The 14,603-nt window shown below is 36.5% G+C and overlaps 1 protein-coding gene across 2 annotated transcripts in view; it reads left to right on the top strand.

Annotated features, from left to right (window-relative positions):
• MBOAT2 (membrane bound O-acyltransferase domain containing 2) overlaps positions 1-14,603 on the top strand; it is a 94,607-nt gene that overhangs the window by 11,639 nt on the left and 68,365 nt on the right. For both annotated transcript variants that reach the window (XM_042033054.1, XM_042033055.1), the window contains exons 2-3: positions 6,038-6,183; positions 9,639-9,716. In XM_042033054.1, coding sequence (XP_041888988.1) covers positions 6,038-6,183; positions 9,639-9,716 — 224 coding nt within the window. The remainder of the gene's footprint in view (positions 1-6,037; positions 6,184-9,638; positions 9,717-14,603) is intronic.

Here is a 14,603-nt window from a genome sequence, read left to right on the forward strand (position 1 = left end):
TTCCAAAGAGTTTGTGTGGGTCATTGGCAGATAAAGTAAAGTGAGACATTCCTGAGTTATGTTTGGTGCTTCACCTGGTAAACCGCTGTTTCTCTTGTGAGGTCCTTTGTTGTAAGTGTTGTTCTTTGGGTGTCTCTCAGTACCTTGCTACAGCTGGTAAGCAAAACTTCATGCCATCGTGTTGCTGCTTTTCAGTGGATTATCAGTAGGCTGTGTGGGCCTGTATGATTAACTTGTGCCATCCAGTTAGGAATTATCTGTATCAGTAAAATTCCCTCTCTGCTTTGGCTGCTTTTCTGAATGAGGCAAATGCCTTCTGTGCTGTGAAGTAGCAGGATTCTGAAGGCCTTAAGTGCAGCAAGTGGCTTTTAATATTAAAATATAGCTGATATGAAGAGGAAGCTTAGCCTAAAATCTGAATTAGTGGATAAAATTTGCATATATTGAAATTAGTTTTGTAGAAGAAAGAACTTTTCTTCTGTATTTCTTTTTAATGTGGACTTACATTTCTTTTTAATGATTTATTAAAGATGCTGTCTGTGTTGTAAAGTTGGAGACTTCCAGCTGTTCAAATGCAATGTTATGCTAGAATTTCTTCTTGATGATGAAAATCCTTGTGACAGTGACCTTTTTCTTTTTTTTTCTTTATGTTAAGAACTGATTCCTTAAATACTTTTTCCTAAGCAATAACTTTGTTTTTACAAAAGCATGGCATAATTTACATTTAATTTTTTTTAAATACTAAAATAAGTGTATTAAAAAGTTATATACTTTCTATTGAGTTTTGCAGAGGCCATGCAAATGGAAAATTTGTTATATAGATAGCTGAATGCAGTTAATGATATAATGGATTTGCATTTTATGTAGCTACTCCAAATATTAAAACTGTGAATTTGTGCTCATGCTTTACTGTTACATTTGGCATGAGTTGTGCCTATAAAATGCAGTGCTTGTATTTTATTGCAGACTAGTTTTGAACCAAAATAGTGGATTTAATTTTGAAATTGCTAGGCTACACACAGTAGGATCTGTAATAGCTTAGTATGTCTGACACACACTTGCATTATTCATTGCTGAATAACTAGTGCTGATAATTTACATTATAGTTGTATGTTTTTTATTCTTATGTGCACATAACTTTCCATTACACATTGCTCTCTCTAAGATTTTGAGGTGTTAGTCTCATTGACTGAGCTGTTGATATCCTGTACCTGAGGAGGAATAAAAAATTCTGTTTGTTTTCTTATACATGTGCTAAATTATAGCTGCTCAGGGTGGAGCTTGCCATTCTGTGGCAGGATTTTTTTTTTTCCCCCTACGAAGTCTCAGCTTTAAATTGATCCTAGGTTGTTTTTGTTTTTTTAATTTCTTCTGTAAAATTGAAGCTGCTTATTGGAACAGGTTTTATGACCTCATGGAGGTACATTACAATTTGGTTTGAAGAATGCATCATACAGCTTTAGGGAACATGTTGTCTTTGTTCTTTGTGGGTTTTCTGCTCACATCTGTCCAAGTCATGTGGTATTTAGAAAGTTGTATTTTGCCCAAACTTACAGTGTTATGAAAGCTTGACATAAGTTTTGAGAAGGTACACAAGTATACCATTCCCAGGCATTGAAGTTTGTGTATATAACATTTGCCAACCAAATCAGTGCTTGGTTAAGTGCCTGGTTTTCATGGAAGCTTTCAAGGTGGTGATGTCCAGCTCTGTCCTTGTTCCTGCTCATTTGCTGTCTGTTCCTTTTGTCTCCTAGGCAGCCAGATAGATAATTTTTGTCACCGTTTCAAGGCAAGCTGTGTATCTTCAGTTCTTCATCTGTCTCAGTGTGTAGATACAATGAAGCTGTCTGTCAATTCCACACTGGTCAGTGTGGCTTAAGATGGGAGATGGAGTTAGGAAAAGGTTAAATGTTAAATTTTGGCATTGTTTACTAAACCAAGTAGTGCAGTACAGGAAAAGTGTTTTTGTGGGATGAAGTGGTTGGCATTGAGGATCCAACATGGATGCTATAATAATTTTGAGAAATGCTACTTTTGCCTAGGTTAGTTCATGGGTAAACGTTCACTTGCCTTTGGAGCAGATACTCTAATTCAGTTTAGTTTAAAAGAAATTTGGTCTGTGTATTCAGACACCATTGCACAGCACTTGCCAAAGCATGGGAAGTGCAAATAACTGGAAGGCTTCAGGAGCCCTGTCTGATCTGAACTAAAACACTGTGTAGATGCATGTATTATCTCGCTGCTGGAGCTGGAAGTGCATGGCACGGAATTTGAGAGCCCAAAGAGTCCGTTTCTCATTCTACTTCCTGTAGTATTGGCAAGGGATAAACTTCTTTCCATGTAGGAATGAGTACAAGTGGTAGAAATGAGTGCTTTGGACTGAAAGCCACAGGTAATGGCAAACAGGTAAGTTTTGATTTTTATTGTAGAAATGCCGTGTATTCTTTTAAAATATAAGAAGTCAAGTATTCAAGATGTTTACCAAGTGAATATATAGCTTGTGATAGCAGATGCTCATAAGTCAGAATAAGTGTCAGATGAAGATTACCCCTGTGACTGTAACACTGTCCAGCAGTGCTCACAAACTCTTTCCATGTGAGCTCCTCTATTTGGAATGCAAACCACTAGTAAACCAGGGTTTTTTGTGAGCTGGGGAAACAATAGAAAAAAAAAATTTAAAATCATCACTACAATCTTTCTTGCACTTTGAGATACTTTGGGTGTGATTTATAGGCATGCTGGATAATCAAAATAGCAGCTGAATTTATATTTTCAAAACACAGTTCCAATAAAAGTTCTGTTAAAAGTACTGCCAGAAAAACTAGGCACTGTCTGAAATTGGGCAACCAAAGTTCGTGGGTATTTATTTTACCCTTTGGCTTTCATAATTTTTGTGTTAGTCATTCACCTTTAGGAATATTGATCTTATAAAATTATTGCAAAATTTACATTTATTGTGTGTAGTCTTCCCATGTTATGGACAGAGCTGCATAAACATGTCTATGGGGAAATGTAAGGGTTTTATATTCAGTGTAGAAGGAAGATGGTAAGTATTTAGTGGGTCATAGGATGAGGGCAAAAACCGGGCAATTGTCCATTTGCTGAATGAATCAGAAATACTGCTGGGGAAAATAGAATAAAGCAGCAGAAAGAATATAGTCAGAAGTAGGTATGTATAAAGGCTAAACTCAAGTTGCATGGCTTTCAAATCTTAACTGCTGCATAGCTTGGTTTTACAGGTATGTATTTAAAGCTTTGGGAGCTTTACAAGTTCTGCAGAGCTGTTGGTGCTTGTAAACTGCATTTTGGTGCATGTGAGACAAGGATAAGGATGGGATTGGTAAGAGTACAGAAGGAATACAGGGTGGTGTGTGACCATCTTGGTGATGCCTTAGATTTCCAGGTATGACTATGTTTGTGCACTTTTTGGGAAGAGCACTTTAAAAGTACCCACTGGCAGTTTTGGGCTCATTTGTGAGGAGGGCTTTTGGAACAGGTTTGTGCTGCTTGGGTCACTTTGTTTTGTGTTCGAAAAACCAACATAATGAATTCACATGCCTGGAAGTTGGCTTGTGGGGTTGATCTAAAGGTATGTTTTCCTGCATTTTATTGCTGTTCTCAAAATATTCTTCTTGGGGAAGGTATTTTGGTTTAGGGTTTTTTTGGGTGGGGTTTTGTTTGTTCGTTTTTTAGTTAATGGGTTACTGTTTTTCAGATAGACATTTGATCATTTGAGTAAATAGCTAAACTAAGAGCAAGTGACCAAGAAAGGTACCCCCTTTTCACTCCCTACCTGCTGAATCCTTTCTCAGGTTTTCTTTTTGTGTTTTGTGTGAGGGTTTTACACATTTCTAAACCTGCAGGCCCATCCTGAATTTTGAGATTCAAGGTTTGTTGTTTTGTTAGTGTCTGCTCCTATAGAGTTGATGATACAGGTCAGAAATGCCAAGCACTTCTACCCTTTGTCATGGTAATAGTAGGAGCCAGATGATGACTTTCCTTTTTCCCTGGCCTTGCTAGCTTGCTTTTAGTGGTAATCTGAAAAAGGACACCCTGTGATACCAGTTGGTATTATCTTATTATCTAAATAGCAGTCAAAGCGCTAATGTCTGGGCCTTCAGTAAAACCAGCAGTGCAAGTGTGTCCATTTCAGGACAGGTATTCATGCTCATTTCCCTTCTTTACCTCAACTTCACTATGTATCTGTGAATGTGCAACCTTCTCTGTCTCCCTTCGCTTTCTAGTCTCTGGAGGGTCTGAGTTCTTTGGGTCAGAAACATGCTTTGTGGGATATATAGCATAATTTCTGTAATAAATATTCATACAAATGTTGATTCTGAATTAATAATAATTTTTTGCTTTGATTTTTCTTTCTTGCCCTCTTTTCTAAAACATTATCAGTTTGTTCCCCTTTCAGTGGTTTGCTTAACTTGACTGTTTGGTATGAAACTTTTCCACTAAATCCATAGAATTATCTTGAGTAATAAACCTCGCTCTGTTTCATTTGCATCATTGCTTATAAAGGAGAGAAAACAGGTCAAGTTATGCCCTGAAAGAATATCTCCTCATTTATTTAGGATTTTTCAAATACTGTTAAAAGCATAATAGAAATGTGGAAGTAAGAGAATGGATGGAAAAGCGTACATGACGGTTTAGGGAATGGTTTAATTTAGGGAACTGCTCCTATTAAAAAGCTCAGCCCTGCCTTCTGAGTCTCTTTCCTTGCTAGCACTTAATGTTTTAGCTTGGAATTACAGGTTTTGAGTGGTTCAGTTGTTACAAGAATGAGAATTCTGTAGTTGTTGTTTTAATTTCTACTTCAAAAATGACCATGTTTGCATACTCTGACCCTTACCTGTTATAGCCTGAAACTTGGTTGAAAAATTATAAAGGAATGGACAAGCTGAATTAATGTTTGCAAGTGTGCACTGTGTTGCTGCAAACATTAATATTAGGCCTGCTGTCAGGAACACAAAAATAGTATTGTCATTGTACCCTGTGGTGCTAAGATAAGTATGTATTTCAGCTAAGTGCCATCAAACTGTCTAAAACACTGTTGTGCAGAGGACGGGTCAAGCATGCAGGATGTGTAAGTTTCTTGTATTGAAATGCTTATGACCTGAAGCAGTGGTTCCCAAGCTGTTGCCTGTGATGACTTGGGATGTCACTATTAGACATGGAAAATTGTTAGGCAGTTTTCTGTGCGAGCAAAAAATAAAATCTATGAAGCGAGAAATGTTATTTTCTAAATAAAGTAATTTATCCAGCTTTTTGTAGCTTAAGCCACTTTTAGTAGTGGTTACTGGATTTGAGGAATTTCTTTCTTTATTGTGCCCTTACTGTTAAATTTTTTTCAGGCCACAATCAGAACAATTCTTTTTACTCAGTGGTTTAGTTGTATTTAATTCCACTTTTGCTTCCAGTGCCCTAATGTCTTTAAATATTTAATATGCAAGAATTTTTCTGTCTTCTAGAATAAATGGCCTGAAGGGAGGAAGAATTTCTGAAACTATACTACTTGAATGTACAAGAATAAAATGCAGTGTGCAACCAGGCTGTTTATCTGATTACATAGCACTGAAATGCACTTCATTGAGCCCTGCTTCTGCACAGGCTACGCAAGGGATCTGTCAGTGATTTTTTGGAGCTGATACATAGCTTCAAGGCCTGATCACTTGAAAAACCAAGTAAAACCACAGCTCAGATCTTTGCATTACTGGGAGAACAGAAGTGATTTAATGGTTGATAGAGTGGTTTGGTATTTAGAAAATCTACAGGAAAATACGTCATTTTCGTCTCTTGATTTGTGTGTGTATTGCCTCACGTGCTTGATACATCTTTTCTTCTGAGCTCCTCAGGGAGCATTGGTTAGTGCTTTAGCTGGGGAGGGGCTCATGGGAGAAGCTCTTTGATGTGCTGTGGTAAAAGCCATGGCAAAGCCAAAGGTTCTGCAAATTGCTGAAAATGTGTGGATATTTGTGTTAATTTTTAATACACACTTGTGTGAGATCATCTTTCTTTTCTTTTTTTTATGCAGGTCAACTTTGTAGCGTGCCAACTGTTTGCCTTGCTTGCGGCTGTTTGGTTTCGAACATACCTTCATTCAAGCAAAACTAGCCCATTTATAAGACATGTTGTTGCAACACTCTTGGGCCTTTATCTTGCACTTTTTTGTTTTGGATGGTAAGTTGCACTTAAATTCATTTTTCAGGAACTTGCAGATTTTTGTTTCTTTGTTATGAAAAACCTCATTACCTAATTCTGTAGGGTTTTTAGCTGCTACAAATGTACAGAAATTAGCTTAGATATTCTGATGAGGTGCACAAATTTTGAAAGATAATGTATTTGCAAACTGGTAACTAGCATACTGGCTGTCTATGGTTTGGGGAAGATGAAGCAGGTGCAGTTTGTTTAACTTGTACTGCTTTTTCTCTGTAAACTTGCTGGAGAAGTAGTCTCTTGAGGCATAGCACAGATGTGGTGGCTAAGTTAATTCCCCATAAATACTCATGGCATGAGATAACTCAATGTCTTTTTCTGAATATTGAATATAATCTGACTTTTTTAGGAAGAGTGGCTGGAACTGTAAAATATATCCTACTAGTGTAAAATACCTGGAAAGAAGCTGGCTTTGACTTCAGACTGTTTCATAATTGCTTTTTTTTCTTTAATGATGTGAAAGTAAGATGTGGTTGTTTTTCAAACACATATTTTGTGTGACTTCTGTTTGCATATCTTGATCTTTTCACAGTGCTGCAAGACAGAATGTTAGTGAAGTTAGAAAAGGGTATGCATTTAGTTTGGTGAAATTTTTTTTCCTCAAAAACTGGCATACTAAATGGCTCACATCTTCCCAAGATGGTTTAAGATTAAGTGCCAGTTTCATTTTATTGCATTGTAAGCAAGGTGCTTACTTAGCTTCAAGTGTATAAAAGACTTATTTATGCTGACTATTATAGAGTATTACTGAGCTGGGGGAATTAATCAAGCTGTTGTGCAGGTGGGAAGATGCACACAGTGTGTGCATGCATCTGTCTCTGCACATGCAGAGTGTGTTGGCCTCTACACTGGCATGTTGCAGAGACCTCTCAACATTAATTGATATATATTGTTTGTAAATTTTAGGAAAAGAAATCAGTAACCTTTATTCTTTAGCTTTACATGCACAATTTACTTTCATATAAAACTCTACAACTCCCATCCATTTCTTAAATGTTTGGCCATGGTATTCTGCTTTGAGAGAATGATCTGATCTCAAAGACTTCCAGTCTTAGCACCACAGATAAAGAGGATGATATGAGAGATAGGAGGGCTATGTGAGGGCTTTTTTGAGGGCTTAGAAGCACATTCTGTAACCATTGCATTAGAAGGAGAAACCATTAATTGTAATTTTTAATTAGAAAGAGTTACTAATATATTCATATATGAATTTTGGGTATGGGAGATTTTGGAAAAAAACAATCTTTACTCCCAACAGACATAAATAAAAATTTGTGAAAACCTCTCACAGGCAATATGCCCTGGGAAAAAAAAAAAAGAGATGTTTTCTGCCATAGTAGAAATGCACATTATTCTACTTTGTTTTGGATCACACTTAAATCTATTATATTAGCAATTAATTTCTATTTTGCAGTTATGGAGCTAAAAATTATTTTAAAATGACAAAACATCATTTGAGATGTTGAAAGTACACATTATTTAAGAAATTGGTATTTCTGTTGTGCTTCTGCCAATGCTTTTTCCTTTTGCTTAAGTACATATTATACAAGCAGGTTTTTTGAGGGTTTTGGTTTTTTTGGTTCCGCTCCCCAGGGAATCAAGTATGCATACAGGTTACAAGCCTGTGATACATCTTCAGTGACTCTTGGATTGTGCTAGAACATGTCTTATAAACCTATATAACAAGAAGGAAACTGTTACTGTTTTGTTACATAGTGTTACTAGTAAGCGTAGATTTGTGGATAAGATCATGCAAATTTAAATGTGGGAAGTAGTTTGGAATCTGCACCCTTTTAAGGGCATTTAGTAGTAGTTATGTTGTCATCTTCGAGTGTGTTAGTTTTCAGTCACTTTTGTAATACTTGTGATGGTGGTAGAGGAAAGGAAGAGAAGCAGTAATTCCCTTGGCATAATAGGAAACAGCATAAAAGGCCCAGAGTATGTGCCATATGTATATAGTTAAAAGTTACTATTCCATGTGGTATTTCAATATATCCCTTGGAGTGTTTGAATCAAAGATCAATCATATTGCTATTGTTAACAGCTCTGAAAGAGAAATGTTTTCAGTGACTGTAATCCTAATAAGGTACTCCATGCCAACCCACACTCTTTCAGGTTTTGATATCTTAGTATCCTTTCTCTGTATAAGAAGCAAACCTTTTAAGTTTGTCATTTACTAATGCCTGTCTTTGCTACACAGTATTGCTAATACTTGGCTGATAAGAAAGTAAATATTTTCTTAATTGACAATTACTATATTAAAATGCATGTTTGAATTTTAGTAGTCCTATCTTAGATGAGGCTAACTAGGAGTGAAGCATGGGAGCATGTACAGATTAGATCGTCCATAAAAAGTCAAGATTTTCAAAGTCAATTCATGTCCAAGTGACTTGTTTTGCCTTAGTTCATCACGTGTAGGCTTTGAAGGATTTTAGTGGGATAGAACTGGGTTTCTGGTTGAAAGTCTTTGAAGGCATTTCCTTGTAAGTAGAGGAGGAGTGAAATTAGGAAATTGTTGGTGATAATCCAAAAGAAAACAGCATCACTGTAGCAAAATAATGGCTGCTTTTTATGGGAAAAAAAAATCCCGAATTAGGTGAGTGTGTCACTTGGGCATATGTAAGTGTGGTACTTAGGCACTTAAGGTACCAGGATGAAAAAAAAGCAAGCTACTGAAGATCAGCTCTTTTCCCCATTCACTGGCGCTGCTTTGATACCAATGCTCTCCAGTTTACTGGAGTATAACTCCTTCAAAGACCAGAGCAAACCCCCAAAGCCACGCTGTTTGGATAGCTGTGGTGGTAAGCTGTGAAAACAAACAAAAGGCCTTAGAGCAGCTTTGTGAAATAAATCTGTGGCTTGTTGATGTGTAGGGATTTTTTGTTTGTGTTTTTTGTGACTATCATCACCACCATTCCTTTATTAGTTATTGACAACCTGGGGCAAAGACTGGCTGGACACAGTTACCATTTCTGTTGAGTGGGAAATCTTACCATATTGTGGATACTAAGAAATTGTTGGCCTAAACTGAGATATCTATTGTAGCAAATGGGTAGAAAGATGAGTATAGAAATTAAACCACAAAATTTTTGTTTATGGTTATTTGCATAGGCAATAATGCCAAATTGAAGTATTATGAGGCAAATTCTTTGCATTGTAAGAATTAGCAATATCCTTGATTGAGCTGGAGCATTCTAGCTCAGTGTCTAGTTTTCATTACTGCTCTTTGTGCTATGCTAAAGGGAGAAGTTCTCAACAGAAGGAAGGGTAGCAGAAAACCTAAATAGACTAAAAGGGGTGTTTTCTTTGGGAGAAGTGATGGCTTTAAACTTTGAACCTGTTTAATTTCACAATAAATGCATGCAGTTTATTGTCATTAAAGCAAATGCTATGAGGGTTTACTTTTTTTCCCCCCCTAGGTATGCCTTACATTTTGTTATACAAAGTGGAATTTCCTACTATATCATGATCATAATAGGAGTGGAAAATATGCACAAGTAAGTTTCCATTCTAAAATTTATTTTGTTTTGCTTTTATAAGAAGGCTACTGTTGAGACCTTTTTTTTTTGTAAAGGTGCATATATACCATAATCCTAGTTGTATCATAACATTTCAGTATTTGCATTCTCTAACCATGGTTTTATTTTCAGGAGAGAGGATGGCTTATTTGGGAATTTTTGCCAGCTTTTTGAAATATCTAAAACTTGTTAAAATTAATACCCTACTGTGACATCTTTTGTGTTCTACATATTCTTATTTTTTCATTGTTACTTAATCCTAAGTATTTCTGGGTGTTTACAAATGACGAATGTAATTTGAAAACAGCCAATGCTAGTAGAAGGAAGATGTCTGAAGGGAAGAGAATTTGTGTGAGAAATTTCTCTAGATACTAAGTGTTTATAATTCCCCTTTTTTTAGTAACAGTGTGAATGCTGTCTTAGGTTAAGAATACATTTATATAAAACATATACAGCATTATTTTAAGTTTGAGTGCTTGATTTTTATTAGCAATATCTGAATCTATATAGAATAACACTTATTTCTCTTTTTCTGTTGTTCTTAAAAGCAGGGCAGACATTTGTTTTATTACTGTATGCATATGTTTTACTATTCCACTAGCCTAGAGATCAGAATCAAATTAGGTTCCCACTGTGTTAATTCCTGCATAAATGTTTAGTAAAACAGCAAATCCTTGCTTGAATAGGTTCCTGAAGTATATGAGGCTGTTAGAAAAGATGCTGGTAGAAGAAACAAAGAGGAAAGAAAGGAAGCCAGGGTGGCCTTAGTTAATGATCCTACCTGTTAGAATACTCTGCTGCATTGTACTGTGATAGTGAATGTAATTTTATTGTCTTTTGAAATGTCCCATATTAGGGTCTTATCTTCAACATTTTCATCAGAGCCTCATGTATTCAATCTACTGTGGATGCGAAAGAACCTCATTTGGTTGGGTGGCTGGTTTATAGACAAACAGTTTCTTTGATTAGAAGTTTTTGTAAAGCAACTTGTTAATGTCAATTTCTCTTTAGACCTTTAACAATGTAATCTATAACTTGTGTTACTTAATATTTTTAAAGACATTTTTAATGTGGTTAAATGCGGCAAATGGAGGTACCAGTCAGGAGCACTGTGGTCTTTATCATAACAAGTAACGTAGGTTTCTCATAAATGGAAATCCAGCAGTGGTTTACATTCCTAAGAGCGTGAGACAGGTAGGCAGATTTCCTGCATGGGGGCAAGGGAACACTAATTCCTGATCCTCCTAATTCATACCAGCTGATTTAACTGCATGGCCTGATCTGCTGAGATTTTGCTGTGTTATACACAGCTGTTACTGCACAGCTGTGAGGGGAAACCTAGATTTGATTACAGAGCTCATGTTGCTTTGTCACCATATGAATTAGTCTGCCATTGGATAAAACTAAAAAACCTCTTCTTTCAGTGGAAGAAAAAAATGTAACAGAATCATTTGTTACTTTAAATTGTGGACAGTGTCTGGATGCTGTATGGGAAACTCAAGGAGCCACTTGTAGTAGGTGATACAGGCAAGACTGTACAAGGTTTGCTTCCTACATTACTGGAGTATCCCAGAAATGATGATGCCTATACCTTTAACTAAGGAATGCACCAGGTACTTTTAATTTTCTGTCAGAAAAATGCCACTTACAGCTTTCTGTTTGACAGTCTGAATAGAAACTAATGCGAATTACTCCTCTCCCACCTAAGTGTTTTTCTTCAGGCAATGAAATGTGTCTCATGGAGCCCAGGGAAGACTGAAGATTAAGTGCTGTACAATAGAGTGCAGCTGGTACCAGCTGGCCTCAGGACTGGAGAATGTCAGTGTTTTAGTGGGGGTATATGTGTATGTACAACTAATCATAGTACTTGTATTTGCCTGCATAGCCCCAGGTTTGGGATTTAGTTTCTGTATTGCAGAGGGACCCACTGGCTGACAGTCCTAGTTAGAGGGTCACCTGCATTGTTCTACAAGCATCTTAACATTGGAGTCAAACTTCAAATACCTATATGTGATGTAAATATGGATTCAAGTGGATTTTGTATTGGAAAAGCACTTAGGTATTGTACAAAATATTTTTGTCTATTATCTAAATTTGTTCACTGACCTAGGTTTCCTTCTTCTCCCTGCCCTGCTTGCTGTCCTGCAGATTTCATGAGTGTACAGATAGGAAAAACATTATTTCTCTCCTTCCTGCATTCCCTACCCTCTAATATAGCTCCTCAGTCTCTCAAGCCTCTCTAAAAATTGCTTAAACAAGTAAGAGACAACTAAATTTTTTATACTGCTATCAGTTCAGTAGCTGTGCACTGGGTATACAGGCTTCCTTACCCTTTGAAGCAAGGAGTGTTTTTTGATAATCTTTTGCATTCTCCAAAGCACTTTTGCCTTTCATGGTAGCTGTTACTGGGCTATTCTGGGGTTCTATTTTGTTTTGATAGACATGCAGTTCCTTGTACTGTTCCTAAGCCCATGTACGTAAGTTGTTTGAACATGGTAATGTAAAGACAGATTAGAATTTGAGTAAACAAACTTTGGCTTGTTTTTATTTAAACAAAATTTGATTAAGAAAGTTTGGTTGTAACTGGTCTGGTATCTGTGGAGGTGCTTCCTGGTCATACCTTTTTGTGGGATTTTGGAACGTTAGTCCTCGATAAGTTCTCTTATGCTCCTAGCCAGAGTCAGGACTGACTAATGCCTTGCTCCCCTTTGCCTTCACTCCTTACTGTGGGGGTTGACAAACAATGGGAGATGTGGCAAAGGAGGTGTGGTGGAGATTTGATGGTTTTATCTTAGAAATCTCAGAGCCAAAAAGTCTTGATCACCTGAGTAAGCTATTTCTTTTGGCATGTTAATTGTGGCACTTAATTTGTCAGTCAGGTGTTTAATAATGCTGAATGACATGTTTTTTCTGATGCTTACCTAGAAATCAGACTTGTATTCTGAGGACTGTGAGTTGAAACACTGACTAGCACCAGGCAGTGATTCTCTGTAGGCTGGAGATTTGATGATTATAAAAATAACCCTGTAAATGGATGTCTGTCTTCAATCACTTGAGAAGTAAGCACTTGTTGAAATTAACAGCTGTGAAGGAATTTCCTAGTAATCCTTATGAACTTCTTCTGAAAGTATTTGCTCTAAGTAGCTATTACAAGCTCACCCACTTTGATAACTTCCTGTAACACTCCTGGCTGCGCCTGAATAGAACTCAATGTATGACTTAAAACAATAAAAGTATAAGTTGAAAAATAACTTTATATGTTATCCTTCCTATAATTGGAATGTTTGAATAGAAAGGCCTTTAATGAGCTTGTATTTTGTAATTACAGGAATGGAGTGAAAAGAGAACTACAATTTTCTCACCTGTAGTGCCTATCACTTTTTGCTGTACCTTTAATAAAGGTTAAATAAATATATTTAATCTTTGGGAAGTGTGTGTGTCCCTATAGATGTATAGGGAGAAAGAAAGATAGGAATCATCCAGTGTCTGCAGATTTGCAAAGGTTGATGCTTAAGTAGAGAGGCTGAAAAATATAATAAATAGCAATGCATGGGCATTTTTGAAGTGTTGTAGTCTTCACAGCTGGTTTGGTACAAAAAAGACATATGCTGCCTTAATGCAACTAGAAAAAATTCTGATTATATGCTTTGTATTTCCAGAGAGAAGAGTCTAAATCAGTCTGTTTGTTAAATCCCCACCCCATTTTGAAATTTTATTTTATTTTTCACTTGATTGCTGATGTTACTTAACAGAGTTCTCAGGAGAACAGGGATTTTAAATGATGCCATTGGCATATAAAACCTCTTTCATCACACTTGAAAATTCAGGTGAAAAAAAAATTTGGACTTCTGTTGTATGAAGTAGCTATACTTTATGTTGGTGTTTACCTGAAGGAGGGTTCTCCTACTTCCTACACTGTGTGCTTGGTTTCTGTAAGCATATAGAGGACAACCCCTTCTTGGAAGGAAGCAGTAGTGTAAAATTGCCTGGGTGTGTTAGAAATCTGTTGTGATGGAGTAGCTTTTTGGCTTGCATAGATTTTTTTTTAAAATTTTTTTTTTAATCTTTGTGCTCAAAGTGAAGCTGAGCACAATCAATCAATCAAAACAAAATTGATAAAGTCATGTTTTTGGGCTCTGTTTGTTTGGTAATCTCTGAAAGCTGTAGCATCTATACAGATACTTCTTCAAGGCACATTACTCTGCCTGTCATGCTGCCAAGCAACTTGGCTGTTAGCAAATGAGCTCTGAGTCATAGTATCATTGCTGCATGGTTTATTACCTCAACAAACTATTGATGTCAAATAAATCAGGGTCCCTACAAAATGAAGTGGCAGAATAAATTGTACCGAGAAGATTTCAGTGAAAGCTGTGTTGTTCTTCAGCTCCTGGCAAAGATAGCTGCTAATAAGAGTTGATTAAAAATTCTGGTTGCATGGCATTGAATGAATTGAGCCAGTAGTGTTTGGGATAGAGAGATTACATGCAAGGGTACCATGTACTATAGTAAATTTTCTTCTCTAAGAGCATACTTATGCATCTTTTTTTATTCTTTGGTGAAATATCTTGCATTTGAGACAAATTTCACTTTAGTTATGACTAGCTCAGCAAACAATAATTTCATTGTTCTTAATGAAACTGCTGGCTGTAAGTTAGGCAAGTCAGTTTTGCCTGCAGAACTGCAAGTGATGGTGTATAAAGTGTCTGGGTTGGAGCTAAAAGATCATGGCCCTTGATACCAATGCACAGCAAACCGCAAAAATTCTATTTGTAGGGGTTTTTTCTCTATAAGGGAAGGTGGATGTGAATAAAGAGCATTGATATTTAAAAAATAAAAACATCTTAATTTTAAAATCCAGTGTCTCAA

The sequence above is a fragment of the Corvus kubaryi genome, unplaced genomic scaffold, assembly GCF_017639235.1.
Source record: "Corvus kubaryi isolate FWS band 111438036 unplaced genomic scaffold, C.kubaryi_AGA036_p1.0 37354, whole genome shotgun sequence".
NCBI classification, from domain to species: domain Eukaryota; kingdom Metazoa; phylum Chordata; class Aves; order Passeriformes; family Corvidae; genus Corvus; species Corvus kubaryi.